This window comes from Haliotis cracherodii, unplaced genomic scaffold (assembly GCF_022045235.1).
Source record: "Haliotis cracherodii isolate W230 unplaced genomic scaffold, xgHalCrac1.p SCAF_13, whole genome shotgun sequence".
Lineage (NCBI taxonomy): Eukaryota > Metazoa > Mollusca > Gastropoda > Lepetellida > Haliotidae > Haliotis > Haliotis cracherodii.
The window spans coordinates 19,485,992-19,504,589 of NW_027266268.1; the positions used below are offsets into that span (position 1 = coordinate 19,485,992).

The window sequence follows — 18,598 nt, forward strand, 5'->3', positions numbered from 1 at the left end:
GAAATTCCAGAGTAGAATAAGTCTCTGGTACAAGGCTTGTATTCAGAGCTGACGAGTGAGGATGATTAAAATGTGTTACCCGTCTGAGTGAGCGTCAGCGTACCCCATCGGCACAGAACTTTCTTCATGATATCAACCACTGGATATACTGTCCATCCTTGATTATTTACAGTTCGGCGTGAAATTGCTGGATTATTACTGACAGCGGCTCAAAACAATATTTACTCGATCTTTCGGCTACTTAGAAATTTCTCAAAAATGTATCGCGTGTATATAGAAGATACATATTCTAGGTATTCTGATGCTTGTGTTATTTGGTATTCAATGTCCGGAAATTTAACAAAGAACCGAGGGCTCTATTCTTTTCAAATGTTTCATTTTCCTCCCATTGAATACACAAACCCATCCGCAAATTGAAAACAAAATGTTGAGTATCACGCTCTTCCAAACAATACTAAAACAACTAGGTCATGGTACTATATATGGCACCACATTCTGCCATGACAACGGAACAACACATAGAGAACAATGAAGTATTAGGCGAAGTTGATAGATAGATTTTAATTGTAGAAGTGTGTTCAGATCTTTAACTCAAACCTAAGCGCGTTCCTTGTACCATATTAATCTTGACGCTTTTAGGGTCTAAAGATGTATAGGATCTGAACATGTTTAGGATTGTGTTTAACAGCTGAACGTGTTTTGGGTCTAAAATGTCTGAAAGACCCAAATCAAATGTAAAAGATACAATAGAACTTTTTTAGGTAATAAGTTTATTTCAGTTTTAATAAGCGAACAAATAGGCGCCTGACAGGATCGGTGGCTGGATCATTTACAGACCGCCGACGTATAGCTGGAATATATGTGAAGAGTTAATCATTTTAGTAATTCTTGTATATTTGATAATGTCAGAAGTCCACACCTGCACGTGTTGTAAAGACAATAGAGTTTTTTTCAGCCATTTCAACATGTCTGATAATTGTCATACTAATATTTCAAAGGTAACACTAAAATATCAGATCCGACCACGTCCTTCCCTTATAGCTATTCAGTTTAATTAGATTCTGACTAAAAAACTCGAAACAAAGACGACGGGTGAGTGAGTGAATGAGTGAGTGAGTGAGTAAGTGAGTGAGTTTGGGTGAGTGAGTGGGTGGGTGATTGGGTAGGTGAGTGAGTGAGTGAGTGAGTGAGTGAGTGAGTGAGTGAGTAGGTGAGTAGGTGAGTGAGTGAGTGATTGGGTAGGTGAATGAGTGAGTAGGTGGGTGGGTGAGTGGGTGGGTGGGTGGGAGGAAGGGTGAGTGAGTGAGTGGGTGGGTGGGTGGTTGAGTGAGTGAGTGAGTGAGTGAGTGAGTAGGTGGGTGAGTGAGTGAGTGAGTGAGTGGGTGGGTGGTTGGGTGGGTCCTAGGTGGGTGGGTGGTTGAGTAAGTGAGTGTGAACAGGGCATATTACCATCCGGATTAACAAGGTTTCACGAGGGTCACTTGAAATGGGTGTGGTTGAAATCAAATAACGCCTGCAAGTGTAAGGACAATATAGTTTCAAGCGCAAATACGATTGATGGGCTCACGTGCTGTCATGGGCGGTTTCTAGGAAAAGGATGTATTACATAATAGCTATAGTGCACCGATAAATAAACTTAAAATGTTGAGGGAAGAATTGCAGAAATTAAAGTCAATATTGGCCGGCTAAAGACATTGGCGAAAGAGGTTTATTTTTTGTTCCTGCTCAATCTATAGTGAGTGTGACGACTAAGTGTGATAAATGGGATTCGAACCCAGAACCTTTAGATAAAACATGTACATATACATGTATATGGTGCTGACAGATAAAACATAAACGACAATACACGCGGTAAATAAGAGACTCGAACCATCGGGCAGTGGCTCCAAACAGGGCCGGGTGAGCCGTTCAAAGCTTTGATGTCGGATTAAGTTCTAAAATTCTTTAAGTTTTAACAATCCTAAAAGTTTCCCATCCGACAAAATAAAACACTTTCAGAGTATGTTACAGTGCAGGGCAATACATAACAGCTCTGATTGTCACGTGTTACTTTCACAAGATTCGCAAGAGTTGCGTCCCTTGGGCACGCCAGAAACCTATGATTGTGGGTTCCCGGTTCTCCCCGTTGATGTTTCTAGGTTTGTCAGCACTATACCCGTGCTCGTGGGTTTCACCGAAGTGGTAAACGTCTGAGACCTGCATCACTTGGGGCTTTCCTCCCACATTAAGCTGACACGCCGCGACATAACTGGACTACTGTTGAAAGCGGCGTTAAACCCAACTCACTCACTCATTGTTCGGGCGACGTAACAATTTTGAATGTGGCCCTATGCCAAGCTCCCGGTCAAAAGAGACATGTTGATTGGCTGTTGATTTCAAGTTAATGGACAGTTTTCCAGGTAAAAGGGAGTAAAATACAAGAAAGTCTGTGAACCTTCTGAAGTGTTAATGTTAGTGCAAAACCTCCGATGTGCTATGTATTAAATAAATTAATGCAATCGTGGTATAATTTGTGCGTTTTTCTATCCGAAAATGTCTCTACGAGGATGTCAATAACGTCACAAATACGTTGTGGTGGAGGTGTGGTGGGATTGGGTTTGGTATGTTTCAAAGGTGTATGTCATCCTACGTTTGAACAGCTCTATGGTACAAGGCCCAGTGCTTCATGTTCCCTCTCCCTTAATCCAGTACAACCTCACAGATGTAGTCGTAGCTAACTGCACAGTACTGGTCTTCCCACTGTAACTCCTGTGACGGGTTCTTCCTATGGTAAATGCCACACTCTTCCTGAGCACTGTCCTGTGAACCTGGAGCCCAATTTTCATATCCCGAGATTTGACTACCGTCAGCCCATCGAGGAGTGCCCTCGCTCTCATAGTCAACCATCCCGAAGAAGACAAACAGCATGCCACCTGAAGACAGAAGGAATTTAAAGTAGCCATATTGGCAACAATACTTCCTTACAACGTTTTGTGTAAAGACGGACCTGCCAATGATTAGATATTATTTGGTCACGGTGTTTTTTCTCCTGTGCTTTGCTTGTGCAGAGAGTTTAGAATACACCTACATATAAACACCTGGGAAAGTGTGAGTGAGTGAGTTTGGTTTTACGCCGCTTTTTAGCAATTTTCCAGCAATATCACGACGGGGGACACCAGAAATGGGCTTCACACATTGTACCCATGTCGGGATTCGAACCCGGGTCTTCGGCGTGACGAGCGAACGCTTTAACCACTAGGCTACCCGACCGCCCCACCTGGGTAAGAGTTAAGCACCGCAAATGATATATAGTTATTTCAATTATATCAGTTTCAATGTAAGTCGTATCCTGTTTTCATTTTCAGACGAAACACATTTATCTCGTTCACATGAGACAAAACGTGCCATAGACATTTTTTCAAACGAGATCGGTGTCATTTGTAAATATTTCCAAAGGTAGCATTGAAGTTCGGGATTGTATTTAACAGCTAAACGTGTTTAGGGTCTAAATGTGACCCGTATGCCGTATGGAAAATCTTCTTTTCTTGCTGCATCGTGTCGATGCGCCTCCCCAACTAAATAGTCTAAACTACTAAAATGTACAGCAAACTGAGACAGCACTGTGAGTATTGTGTACAGGTTGAAGATGTTAGGCAGTGGACGCTCCTTCGACGATTGGGAACCCGTGCTCCAAGGAAATTGAAACATAGAAAATGAGTTCAAGGAACCTAGTGTGTTCAATAAATGTGATGCAGTTTCGTTATATTGTCCTATTGAAATGCCAAGATGACAAATGTTTGCCTAGTACTTAGTCATTGTTGATATTTCATTTTACAATTTACTCCATCACGCATGCGGTTGTACTCAGGGCAAAGCATACAAAACTAGTTGTCATAGAAACGTGTGATCAACATGCAAAATGTGTTCAATTATTATATATTGGGTCATTTGGCAGAGCACACGTATCGACACAAGTACCACGAAAATATAAACACAAATGTTAACCTCGTCAGTATAATAACATTTGGATGTAGTGCCATCTTATATTTGACCTCTGGTGACCTTGGCAGACATTTTTCGTCAAAATTGCGCCCATTCCACACGTTCCAGAGACAAACACACAACATATTTGTGGAACCATAACATCTAAATCGTTTATGGTGTCCCCAAGAGTTCACAGAAAACACACATATAAGCTGGTGTCATTTCAACTGCATATTTCGACTTATAAAGCTTAAGAGATAGTATAAATGATAAATGTTTGGATTTTCCCCCCAGGTAGATGACTTATCTACATATGTCCTCTAAAGTTAAGGGGGCGGACGGGTAGCCTAGTGGTTAAAGCGTTCGCTCGTCACGCCGAAGACCCGGGTTCGAATCCCGACATGGGTACAATGTGTGAAGCCCATTTCTGGTGTCCCCTGACGTGATATTGCTGGAATATTGCTAAAAGCGGCTTAAAACTCAGTCACTCACTCTCTCTAAAGTTTAGTTGATGAGGCCTATGACACAATCTGTTCCTGTCGTTGTACAAACTGACTTGTCAAAATGTGTTATTTGCAGATGATCTCTTGAAATCTCATGGCTAAATGACTGGTATAACAATGCATTGGTGTAACATTGAGCTAAATTTCAAAATAATTCCAACCTTTCATACACCAAATCCAAATTAACACGAGCTCAGAAGAGGAGCAGTACATCACCCCAAAGTGCTGATGTTGGTGGGAAGAAAGGCAACAGAACATAACCATGGATAATGTGTGTTTATTAAACCATCAAATACATCTCATCCACTGCATGAGGAAATGACCAAAATGAACATCTTGAGACTTCGTAGATGTGCAACAAAGCTGCTTGATGATCTTATCTTAGCAAAGGTAGCAAACGTCTAGAGACCTTGCTGCTGGTGAGGCAAAGTACCACTCTGAGTGTTTGATCGTCCTGTATAACAATGTCAGACATTCAGACATAAAACATGATCTGGGAGGGTAAAAAAATAGAGGCCATTTATGCCAAAACATTATGCAAATTGCGGAATTTGTTGAAGACGCACTTACTGAGAGATAGCTGTACAGTGACAGACTTTCACAACTTTATAGTGATTCTCCATGAGTACACTCAACAAGGTTTAAAAATCGCATTCATTTTAGTTGTAGGCCTTCAAAAGAAGGAAGAGACCCTCTATTAGTTTCCAACGATGATGCTGGTACAGCTTTGAGGAAGGCCATTCACACTGATGGCAATGCATTCGTCCTTTCTCAGGCAGAGGAAAGAAATTATCAATGCATTAACATCTTTTGATGCCAATTTTTCCGAAGACTGTTAAGTTGAAGCAGTTCCTTCGGCTTTGCTCACCCTCGTGGTCATGGTTCAGTATGGAGCGAGTATTACCGTACAGCCGGTTGAACCATCGAACCAAGCACTTCTCAGCATGTGTCAGTTACTACTTTTAACACCACAAGACACAAGCCAACGAAAATGCAACCAATACTCAATCAAGCAAACAAGCTTCGGAAGCCTCCTTTGACTGGGTATCTAGGGATCCTCCTTCACAACAAGACACACAAGCGTGAACTGGTTGAAAAACTCCTTGACCTTGGACCGTCAGTGTCATATGACCGAGCTCTAGAGACTTCAACTGATATTGGCACCAAGATTTGTAAATGATATGAAAGATTGAACACAGTCTGTCCACCCGACTGATTTAAAGGTCTCTTGCCTGTTACCGAAACTGTTGGGCCAGGGAAGTCTGCTTGCGATCTAAAGTCTCAAGCTATACGGTTGGAGTACAAGTGGCTTGGACGCTTGAGTAATAAATGCTGTACAAACAGGAACGGATTTCACCAACAGCTGTCCATGCCAGTCAAGAGAATCAAACTGATACACCAGCTACAAAGACTTTCTAACTGCCACTGTTCCAGGAAGACGCCGTGACAGCATCTTCCCGAGGCAAGAGAGTTAACTGATTATAAAAGTCCAGTTTCCTCCCTTGCCGAACTAAACTGGTATTATGGAGTTACATTTTGGCTGGACTAAGGAGTCTATGAATAGTCCAATGAAAATCGTGCAACAAAATGGAAATCCGGTTTGTAAACTGTCGTGCAGATTTTGGTCGATTGCAAGATTTGCAAAGCATGTGTACCGCCAAATCGTTGTCAAAATATCATTTCCAAATCTTTACATGTTTTTAATCAAGGTGCTCACGTGATTTGATAAACTTCACGATGTAGGACCCGTTTTATCACAATATGGATCTTGATTGTGAAACAGAGTGAAAATGAAAAACTTTCGATTTCAACAATGTCAACTTCAACAAATTGCATTTAAAGGGTTCTTCTACAAGTTAAGTTGTGTTTGTGAACATATGGTTTAAAACAACAGTCAGTGTCAAATGCAAACATTGGAAACCTCGAAGTGACTAGTGTTTTTGCAGCACGAAGTTACGGAACGAACTTCCACTTACTGTTCACAAGTGTATGAAAACCACGACAGGGCCCATGCTCTCGGTGTGACAGCAGGAACACCCGTTGGGTCGACAACACCTGTTCGGGTTTTAGTTTGCCGTTCAACATACTAACGACACTCATGATTCTCCGAATCGCACTGTGACATACACACATAGAGTAACTGACCTCAAAACGAAATATATGGTGTTGTTCCACTTTAGCGTGTTCATTATGTATTCCGGTGAACTCGTACCGACCTCCATCTTTTAGTTGTTGGTTTTCATTGTCAGAAATAGCCTCAGCTCGACAAGGTAGGTTTCCTTTCCCCTGTTTCTTTAATGATTTAGTTTTAGATTTAAGACGTCCCTTAATTTCGAAACGTATTTGGAATCTGAAAGAGTAAAGTTATTTCCTTCAAATGTCATTCCAAACTTCCCCTAATCCAATAAGTTATCTTAAGTCTTCTCATCCTAACCAAAACTTTGCATCAGTACATATTAACTTCAAAGGGAGGGGTGTTTTCACTGGGATTTGCTAATTCAGTTTATCGGCAAGGAAGGATCTCACAACTTTCATGTTCAGGGCAGTCTTATTGTGTTGACATTTTCATTGTCCTCCAAGAATTGGCTTGGCTTGGCAATGTCACTGTCGTTGACTTCTACAAACCTATTGACTTGGCTTGGCAATGTACGGGGTGTCGTTAGGACAATCCAGGAAATTGTCAGTCGCTCAAACGACATATTTTTGGTGAGGGGGTATGGCAGACATTGAAGAAACATTTTTTATTGGGAGAAAATATAGCCAATGATCATGGACTTGTAGCTCATTTATCTCTGTTTTGACAACAAAAACGTTGAACCAGTTCAATTGTTGTATAATGTTTACAACACTTCCAAACAGATTTGGGGGCACGGGTGGCCCAGTCGTCTCAGGCGCAGCGATTCGCTGTGCATAGTTGCGTCCCTTGGCACTCAAGGAACTGTGATTGTGGGTTCGAATCCCGGTTCGCCCCAATTATGTTTCTAGGTTTGTCAGCACCATACCCCTGCTCGTGGGTTTCACCGAAGTGGTAAACGTCTGAGACCTGCATCACTTCGGGCTTCCTCCCACATTAAGCTGACACGCCGTGATATAACTGGAATACTGTTAAAAGCGGCGTTACACCCAACTCACTCACTCACTCCAAACAGATTTCCTTCAATCTTGACTAGATTATTCACTTTATCGGAGACAGAATTGTCGTCTTGTATGTTTACGTTCCATGTACAACGAGGTAGCAGACGATGATTCAAGCAAATTTGATGTTCTATGAAATCCTAGCAATTTATATGTTTTGTGTACATCATAAGAGTTGTCATCAAGTGTAAACAATAATCCTAATTGGAAAATTTAAAAAATACATTCAGGAGAGTGTTTGCTTTTCTAGACATGAGGCCTCGTGTGTGTTAATATCTATCGTTGCTACATAAAATAACATTCAACACACTGACTCTAATAAGTGAAATAATCTGCTGGTATAAATTTGTCACATAAGAAATATTATCATTATCCGTTGATTAAACAAACTTTTTTCTCCAAATATTTATCATGTTTATAACTACAAGGTTCTGTTTTATAAGAAATTATGACAATGGGCCAACACGCATGTATATCAACAACATACTTGCACTCTACCAACCCATCATATTTATTCCAACATTTGTATTAATTGTATATTCATTAATGAAATTGATTAGTTTATTGATGCGGTATTTATTGGTTGTACATAAGACAATCGTTGGCTGAAAATGTATTGAATTTTGTGACTGAATACCGCGTTCTTCCACTTTGCATAAATGGTCAGTGATCGAGATATGGATTTCGGTTAATGGTGTCACCTCGTCAACTGACGGTAGAATATTGATATGGTTGATTGCTGTTTTCGGGTGTTGATTAATTTCAACCGGAGCTAGTATAGTAGCAATAAAATCACGTTATAACCACATACATTGCAGGAATAAATGGACATACTGACATCCTCGCGTGACCCTGATCTCGTCCCAGCGGTATGTTTATTAACAGCTGAACGGTCATGAAACTGGACAGCTTACTAATTAAGAAAATTGCTTAAGTGAAGCTCATTGACACAAGTGGCATGGTGATTTGTCATTGAGTGTCGTGGTAACATGCTCTACCGGGTCTGATATACAACGTCAAGACGTTTTGCTTCTTTGATTTGAAAAAAAATGTTTTATGGGCATTGACGTCATGAGTCAAATATTTAACATTTTCAAGGTTGATGTTTTTCCTCCTCGCTACACCATATTTCTGAGCCCATAATTCCGTTACTTTTGTTATTGATCCGGGCATTGTTTCGTTTATACATTTGCCCTCTACATCCAGCCAATTTGTGTCCAAAGACTCTATTATGCAAGACTTTAATTGGTCTGGCCCTATTTGAAATATGAATCTTAAGAACATCTATGTGATCTTAAGAACAAAGTATCATAGGATCACAATCCTTACCCGGAGGAATTCAATTTCAACTTTTTGTAAACTTTGAACTAACCATCAAAATTCTTAAACAGTGCAATGACAGGTATATTTCTAAATTTACTTATACTCTGCTTCTTTGGATACGTTATTTTATCTGTTTGCCTTGAAATTATTTCACATTCTTTTATAAATAAGTACTTCTGGACCGAAGAAGAAATTCTCATGTTTAGATATCTTTCTTCCTTTCTTGAAAACAACAACTTTTGCTTTGGTAGCATCTACAGATAGGGGGGTTAGTCAAAACAACTCCAGTAAAATATTCCACTCTTTCTGGTATATTTATGTGTCAGTGAATATGAAGTAAATATGTGATCAACTGTGAAGTAATTTTCTCTAAACCTTGATAGTATCTGCTGAGTAGAAACCCAATAATTGATCTGCATATTGTATTCATAATATCTATATGGCAATGCCTCCGTAGTTATATGCGTCTTCCGTCGAGCCATATTTATGTTATGGGAACGTAAGTCCAATATGCCATAATTCAGGTAATTGACCTTATCCAATCATATTGTTGAAAGGGTGCTTATAAAAGGGTAAGAACACACCTTCTTCGCCTCTGCATTTACTTATACCTTTCTGAGAAAAATGGGTGAAGGTTGTTCGATTGATATCAGCAGACTGCTGTCCACTGGAGTTATCGATCCTTCAATGACGATGCCTCCAAACTACGTAAACACGTTGAGAGGGTGTCATTTTCATCTTGTCCACACACAAAATATCACAGATGAATAGATCACCTTGGAGTGTGATAATGAAATAATGTAAATTGACTATTTACGCTATTTTATATTTACCTTTACTCACACGGAAGGAGGTAGAATAAGGCCTCTTTCGGACCACCGGAAATGAATTATTGGCATGAACATTATCATTCGATATGGCTGACAACTAGTCTTTTTCTTTCTTACACTAAGTATTGCAAGATTTGGACAACTGACATGACATGATTAAAATGGATGCAAAAGAGACAATCTAAGTATGTGCAAGTCTGTGGCCCAAGATGACTTTACCATACATTTATGCTGTTTTGGTTACAACCTAAGAAAATCACCATGATCAGGGACTTGCTGAAATATTAATAACTCGCCCGTGAAACTCTAAAATCAACCTTATAGACACATTTTCACCCTACGCTTACAAAACGTGCTTTCATTTAGTACCAGACATGAGGTTGTTGAAATGATCAAAGTTTAATTCTTCCCATTCAAATAAACAAATAATCTGATAACTTCCATAATGATTGGAAAAGGTTCTCCTCTTTTCCTTCATGCATAACCCATAGGCAAATATAAGCCCTTATCATTCAGTACATAAACGCCAAAGAATAATCAGTCCCGCTTATCTGCCAGAATAAATCCACTGGGCATGAAAGGCAAAGTGGTGATACATATCACATGTATGTGAATGAATCACTGAAAATCAGTGATGGCACCAGGTGTTGGCCAAAAGGGTCGTCATTTCCTGCTCTACTGGCAGCACCCACTACTCACACGATTTTCATAAAAAATGAAGTAAGTGTGCATAAACTAGTAATGCTGCTGGCATACAACGGTGGCATTTAAACAATCGAGTCTAGACAAGACAATCCAGTGATCTCGAGTAACTATACGCGTCGTTGTGGTGCACACCACGCTGTCAACCAAGCTACCAGACCTGATCATCAAGTCATATCTTTTAAACTTGACCCATGTGCACAAAACGAAGGTGGTAGAGGTGTTGTAGGTAAAGGACTGTAAGGGTAGCACGTTTAGTGTTCAGGTATTTGATGCTTTGCGCATAGGTGTGCTTGTATTCTTATCACCAAGGTAACTCCGGAGTATTTTGGGCAAGGAAGTTGCAGTGATCATTTTATCGGTTATGGTGAACGTCAATAGATCGAAGAAGATCGAAATCCTCCTTTCATCTTTCCAACATACCCTGCATCTTGTGAGATTACACCGCTATATGTGTATTTGAAATGGGACCATTGATTCGATTTGTTTGATAAACAGGCGTTAACGGCGACGGCTAGGAGGAATATACAAGCCATAATTGATGGTAAAGTAAGGCGCTGCTTCCCTCACCTGTACATTGTTAGATCGCCGTAGGCTTTGATTGATGTAATTTTGAGGCCTGAAGTACGAGGGGCGTTTAATAAGTTTTGCAACTTCAATATAAAACCAAATCGCAGAATATCTTTTGCACTTTTATTTTTCAATACACTTATTCCATTTGTCCTTCAACCTTTTAAGACCACTTTTATAGAAATCGGCAGATTGGCCCTCTAACGACGCCTCTGTGGCAGCCTTTGTGTCCTCATCATCCTGGAAGCGTCTTCCACGTGAGGCAGATTTCATTTGCCGGAACAGGAAATAGTTACTGGGGGCTAAGTCTGGGCTGTACAGTTAACTCATCCACCCTACAGCCCAGACTTAGCCCCCAGTGACTATTTGCACATGTTCACGATACAGTCGGAATCGTGCAATCGTCTCTGCTTTTGCCGGAGATTTGTTTTGATAATAGAAAGAGTTTTGTCGGTTTTATTGTAATATTTCATATCAATTACTTTGTTTCATTAAAATTGAGAGCGGCGTTAAACAACACACCAACAAACTATAACCATAAGCTGAAACTTTTGTCTATGGCCAATGGGCAAGGAGAGTGGCCGAAACTTTTATTGTGTCTGACCAATGGACAAAGCCAATGGGCAAGGCCAGTGACCGAATCAGTTGACTATTTGAATCTGTCGGATGAAGTATATCCTAAATATACTGTACCAGCGTTATTGTCCTCGATGATCTCCACTATGACGCTGTTTTTATGAGCTGTCTCCACTTGCATCAAACGTCCGCCATGTTCCTGGCATGCGGCACTAGCTTCATTCCAGGTCAAATGATGTCCGTATCTGTAGCATGTAGACCCGTCACTCGACCATTGGTAGCCGTACAAGATTGGGCAGAAATCTGACAACAGAAGAGTGTGTGAGTGAGTACGTCACAAATATTCAACACAGTGTAAACATGTGGGGAGACGTGTGTCGGACTTGAGTAAGGAGCTGAAGAACTTAATAACCACTACATCACCCCAACACCGTTTCAACAGATGAAGTGAGTGAGTGAGTATGGTTTTACGCCGCTTTTAGCAATATTCCAGCAATATCACGGCGGGGGACACCAGAAATGGGCTTCACACATTGTACCCATGTCGGGAATCGAACCCGGGTCTTCGGCGTGACGAGCGAACGCTTTAACCACTAGGCTACCCGACCGCCCCTCAACAGATGAAGAAAATAGCCACGACATGAATGAAGAGGTATAAACACAAACATGATATTCTGTTTATGACTGAATTCTTATTCTTTCCAAACCTTCGAAGTCAACAGAAAATACTGAACCCCAGTTTCTAGTACCTGTTGAATTGCCCGTCCGATGACGAATCTCAGATACATCAGAAAGATCAAAAAACCGAATTGGGCGAAAACGAAAAAGGTATTTTGTCTAATGACAGAATGCGTTTTGGATGTCAATGTGAATTAAATAATTCGTTTGCGCGGAGAAGTTATCGTAAATGTCGTCAGAAGAGGTCTACTGTAAAGGTGGCAAGGGAAAGGATGTTTGTACGGAGAAGGTCAGACATAGCGTTCAAAGTCTACTGTGTAGGGAACAAGAGGAAGATATCTTGTATGAAGAAGATCATAGTACATGTTGTTAGAAATCTTCTATGAAGGTGATAAGGGGAAGAATGCCTGCATGGAGACATCTTCCAGAGGCAAGGGAGTTAACTGACTATGGAAGTCCAGTTCCACTTGGCTGGAATTCCGGAGTTTGGGCTTGACTAACGAGTCTATGCATAGTCCAATCAAAGTCGCGTAACGAACTAGACATTCGGTTCATAAACAACATGGATTTCAAGTGGGGAAAAATTCCGTCGACTGCAGGATTTGCAAAGGGTGTGTACCGTCAAATCTTTTCATGTTTCTTATCAAGGTGCTCAAATGATTCCATACACTTCGCGAGGTAGGTCCCGTTTAGAGATAAAGATCTTGGCTATCGATCAGAGCATCTTGACTGGCCGCTGCCATTTTGTTTGAACCAAATTCAACTGAAAAAGAGGTAGAATCTGTTGAGTCAATAGGAGGGACATAGAAAGAACATAACTCGCAATAGACACTGGTGGCGCTACAAGCATACTGTGAAGATGGCAAGAGGAAGCATTCTTGTACGGGGAAAGTCATCGTACATGGCGTTAGAGGTATACTGTGAAGGTGGCAAGAGGAAGCATTCTTGTACGAGGAAGGTCATCGTACATGGTGTTAGAAGTATACTGTGAAGGTGGCAAGAGGAAGCATTCTTGAACGAGGAAGGTCATCGTACATGGCGTTAGAGGTATACTGTGAAGGTGGCAAGAGGAAGCATTTTTGAACGAGGAAGGTCATCGTACATGGCGTGAGTAGTCTACTGTGAAGGTGGCAAGAGGAAGCATTCTTGTACGGGGAAGGTCATCGTACATGGCGTTAGAAGTATACTGTGAAGGTGGCAAGAGGAAGCATTCTTGTACGAGGAAGGTCATCGTACATGGCGTTAGAAGTATACTGTGAAGGTGGCAAGAGGAAGCATTCTTGTACGGGGAAGGTCATCGTACATGGCGTTAGAAGTATACTGTGAAGGTGGCAAGAGGAAGCATTCTTGTACGGGGAAGGTCATCGTACATGGCGTTAGAAGTATACTGTGAAGGTGGCAAGAGGAAGCATTCTTGTACGGGGAAGGTCATCGTACATGGCGTTAGAAGTCTACTGTGAAGGTGACAAGAGGAAGAATGATAGTACGGAGAAGGTCATCGTACATATCGTTAGAAGTCTACTGGGAGGGTGACAAGAGGAAGAATGATAGTACGGAGAAGGTCATCGTACATGTAGTTAGAGGTCTACTGGGAGGGTGACAAGGGAAAGAAAGCCTCCAGGGAGAAGGTCGTCTTACACGGCGTTAAAGTCTGAAGGTGATAAGAGGATGCTTTTACGGAGAAGGCCATCGTGCGTAAGTGAGGTTATTCGCCGCTTTTAGCAATATTACGACGGGGGATACCAGAAATTTGTTGCACACATTGTACTCTTATTGGGAATAGAACCCGGATCTTCGGCGTAGAGACCTCACGCCTAAGTCATTGGGCTGCCCCACCGCCCCCTTAAACTTCTGAAGCTATAAGGCTCACCTGGATTCCTGTGGTAGACCATGGTTCCTTGCTTTAAGGACAAACCGGCCGCTCCACTTTGATACTGTTTCGGAGACAAGTAGCACTTCTTCTCCATGTTGTTGTAGAATATAGCCAAACATCCCATATCTTGCAGACAATGCATGGAACATTTGGAAACTGAGACCACATCGTCAATAGGTACCAACCCATTGAACATCAAGTTTGTGAAGGCAAGGGTAAACGCGGTCGAGCGTACGCTGGTAGTGGCACTAATCATGTCTCTGCTGCTGTCGAGTTCGAAAGCCTTGGAACAGCTCAAAACATCCACTGTCACTATTGTCCACTGCAGACGTCTTTGCATTGAGTTATACACTGATCAAGAATGTAATGATTATACAAACAATGGTTATATTGAATAAATGACAACGCGCGTCTCAAATCAATCTTTACAGCTTGGAATCGATGTGGTCAACGATTGTGAACCCTTTGAAAAACTATAGGCGGGAAATCATTATTACTATCACAATAAGTGAGTTTAGCGCCGCTTTGAACAATATTTTTGCCATATAAAGTCGTGTCAGCTTGACGAAAGACGAAAGACTGAAATTATGCAAAAAATCTGAGATTTCTAATGGATATGAAAGGGTTTTGACGCTTTATTATTATTATTTAGACGTTTACCTCTTTGGTGAAACGCACAAGCATGGATGTGGTCTTTAACAACTTAGAAATGCTATCCGGGCGAATGTTGGTTTCGAACCCATGATCATACGTTCTGAGTCGCCAAAGAGACGCATCTTTGCACAGCGAATTGAGACACCTTATACCACACGGCCATTCGTTTCTTAAGTAGCGTCATGGGTAAAACTGGTAAGAGATCTGATTATGCATTAAATAATAAGTTATCTTGCACGTGCAATAATAATATCCAAATTCCTCTGATCATGTTCCTTCCACCACTCTAACCCTCTTAGATTATCGTTATTATTATTGTTGTCATAATCATCATTATCATCATAATCATCATCATTATTATTTGTTGTTGAATGTAGAATAAGGAAAGATGAAACAATAGATTCAATACATTTAAATCACTTTCTGATGGGAAGCAAGTGATGTCAATATAGAATGCAACTAATGGCTAGTGGTCACTTGTTATTCAGAATTACGAGGGGGTGGGGGTCTTGGTCAAACGGGACCCAGATAGTAACATGACTAGGTGTCAACGCCAGACAATTGCCAGTCTCGGCAGAATTGGCAATGTCAGAAAAAATGACATTGTCCTCTAGTTGGAATGTACATGTTAAAGGTTATGTTTGTCTGGAACATTGTCCTCCAGTTGGAAGATACATGTTAAAGGTCATGTTTGTCTGGAACATTGACCGACAGTTGGAACATACGTTTTAAAGGACATGTTTGTCTGGAACATTGACCGACAGTTGGAAGATACATGTTAAAGGTGTGTATGTCTGAAACATTGTCATCTAGTTGCAATGTACGTTTTGACGGTTATGTTTGTCTGGAACATTGTCCTCCAGTTGGAAGATACGTTTTAAAGGTCATGTTTGTCTGGAACATTGACCGACAGTTGGAAGATACATGTTAAAGGTGTGTATGTCTGAAACATTGTCATCTAGTTGCAATGTACGTTTTGACGGTTATGTTTGTCTGGAACATTGTCCTCCAGTTGGAAGATACGTTTTAAAGGTCATGTTTGTCTGGAACATTATCCTACAGTTGGAAGATACATGTTAAAGGTGTGTATGTCTGAAACATTGTCATCTAGTTGCAATGTACGTTTTGACGGTTATGTTTGTCTGGAACCTGGTCCTCCAGTTGGAAGATACGTTTTAAAGGTTATGTTTGTCTGGAACATTGACCGACAGTTGGAAGATACATGTTAAAGGTCATGTTTGTCTGGAACATTGACCGACAGTTGGAAGATACATGTTAAAAGTGTGTATGTCTGAAACATTGTCATCTAGTTGCAATGTACGTGTTGAAGGTTATGTTTGTCTGGAACATTGTCCTACAGTTGGAATGTACGTGTAAAGGGTATGTCAGGAACATAGTCCTACAGTTGGAATGTACGTGGTAGAGGTTATGCTAGTTTGGAACATCCACGCCGTAAGGGTACAATGGTATGCAATAAACCAAGTCACGGAATCTGGTCCATAAGTCGCCTCTTACGACAGTTTTCGAATGTTGCTGGGACCCATTCTCTAACTCGGAAACCACACCAGAGTATGGTTACACAGAGATCTACAGAGATCATATCAGAACGTGTATATTTTATTTGCCGCTTTCTTCCTTTGCTCAATCTTTTAAAAAATGCTGAACTTTAAAAAAAGTACGACTTTAAGGGAGAATTAGATATTTTCATGAACCAAGAAGTGTGAATTATTAATATTAAAAAATTCAATTTTGTCAATCTATCAATAAGCATGCTTCGATTTTGTGATATCAATAATTCCATTCATTGTTCTCTAAGAATACGCCGGTGTTATTCACATCTAGATATCGAATTTGTGATATCAATATTTGAAAACTTAATGTCATAAAATACAACATGCATTCCTCTGTGAAAGCAATCAGTACATAGAGATTATTTATATCCTATACGTGTACCAACCTGATCTCTCTTTGCTGTTTTATATAATTATTCTTTTATATGAGCCACAGAAATACAGAAGAATAAAGAATTGAATTGATATCAATATATGTGCACGTGTTGAATTACATCTACAAAACGAATTTTGATATTAATACATGAGTTATTGATATCATACAATTCGCCTCATTCAAACAACACCCTGTTAACGCAAGATTTCTTTTCAAGATAAATCTAACAGTAATTGGCACATGGGAGAAACGATCCTCCTTTTCTCAGTGCAAACCTGCGGTTCCAATATTCCTGTTCACATTTATTTCAGGTGCGGTCGGGTAGCCTAGTGGTTTAAGCGTTCGCTCGTCACGCCGAAAGCCAGCTTTCGATTCCTGACATGGGTACAATGTGTGAAGCCCATTTATTGTGTCCTCCGCCGTGATATTGCTGGATTATGGCTAAAAGCGGCGTAAAACCCTACTCACTCACTCACCTATTGCATAAACATTGAGGGGAACAGTAACAACAAAAAACATAAACAATTTCAAGTAAATAACGTCGAACGTCCAAAAATATATGGTAACAACTTTGCCCCAAAATACAATCACCCCCTAATACAGTAAACAACGATTATAACGAACTCAAAGGGACTACTATTTTTAGTTCGTTATAACCGCAGTTCGTTATAAGCATATATACAGCATAACCACAGCAAATAGGGACTAAAAAGTAAGTTCGTTATATCCGTCAGTTCGTTATAAGGGTGTTCGTTATAACCGTAGTTTACTGTATTAAGTATGATAATAAACTAGTAGTAGTACCATAATGCATAATGCTGATGCCAATACTAATAATGATATTAATTTTGTATTGTCCGAATAATGTGACCGTCCCAATTTCCCCGTGTTTTTCACGTGCAGCATGCCTCCCCAGCACTCAGCAAAGGAAACTATGTTCTGAAAACAGTCTGAGCTGATATGTGTCATCGTCAAGTCTGAAAATGGCTGGAAGGCGATTATTTGAAGCACTATGATGGAGAATCATTGGTATGCATGCCGCAGGGATGTCTTCCAAGGCGATTGGACGTCAACTGGATTACCATTACTCAGTAATCAGCCGACTAGTGCGAAAGCACGTCCATGACAGTTCAGGAAAGGACCTGCCACGTACAGGGCGCCCTCATGTGAAGTCAGGACGTGAAAACAGGATATTACTGGGGTTAGTGCGAAGAAATCCATTTGCGACGAGCACCTAATTGGTTACCTCATAGACGTCTGTCTTGCCAATCGTTGCGGAATCTTTTAGGAGCTGCTGGAATGAGGGCCCGAAGAGTCTTCAAACGCCCCCTACTTGTACAAAGTTATCGGAGACTGTGATTACAATGGTGTTTGGTACACCAAGGGTGGAACCTTAGAACATGGAGACGTATCCATTGGTCAGATGAAAGCAGGTTTCAGCTGCATGTGAATGATGACCGAACGAGCGTGTGGAGGCACCAAGGTACAGCATACACACTGAGAACATTAAACCAACTGTTCCGTTTGGTGGTGGCTCCGTGATGTTATGGGGGTGCATATCCCACGATTGCATGCACGACCTTGTTACTATACGGGGTAGTCTCAATGGTGAACGTTACATCCGGGAAGTTCTGGAACCAGTCGTTCATCTAAGGCGCCGCGATTCGCTGTGCAGAGTGGCCTCCCTTGGGTATCCCAAAAACCTATGATTGTGGGTTCGAATCCCGGTTCTCCCCGATTATGATCTTAGGTTTGTTATACCCGTGTTCTTGGGTTTCATCGAAGTGGTAAATGTCTGAGACCTGCATCACTTCGGGCTTTCCTCCCACATTAAGCTGACACGC

At 40.9% G+C, this 18,598-nt stretch overlaps 1 protein-coding gene across 1 annotated transcript; it reads right to left on the reverse strand.

Moving 5' to 3' along the window:
* Positions 1-2,679: 2,679 nt before the first annotated feature.
* Positions 2,680-14,247, reverse strand: LOC139458506 (snaclec coagulation factor IX-binding protein subunit A-like). Its single transcript, XM_071239942.1, has 3 exons — positions 14,151-14,247; positions 11,720-11,905; positions 2,680-2,912 (listed from the first exon to the last, which is right to left on the reverse strand). The coding sequence occupies exons 1-3, from the start codon at positions 14,245-14,247 to the stop codon at positions 2,680-2,682; spliced, it is 516 nt and encodes a 171-aa protein (XP_071096043.1).
* Positions 14,248-18,598: the final 4,351 nt, after the last annotated feature.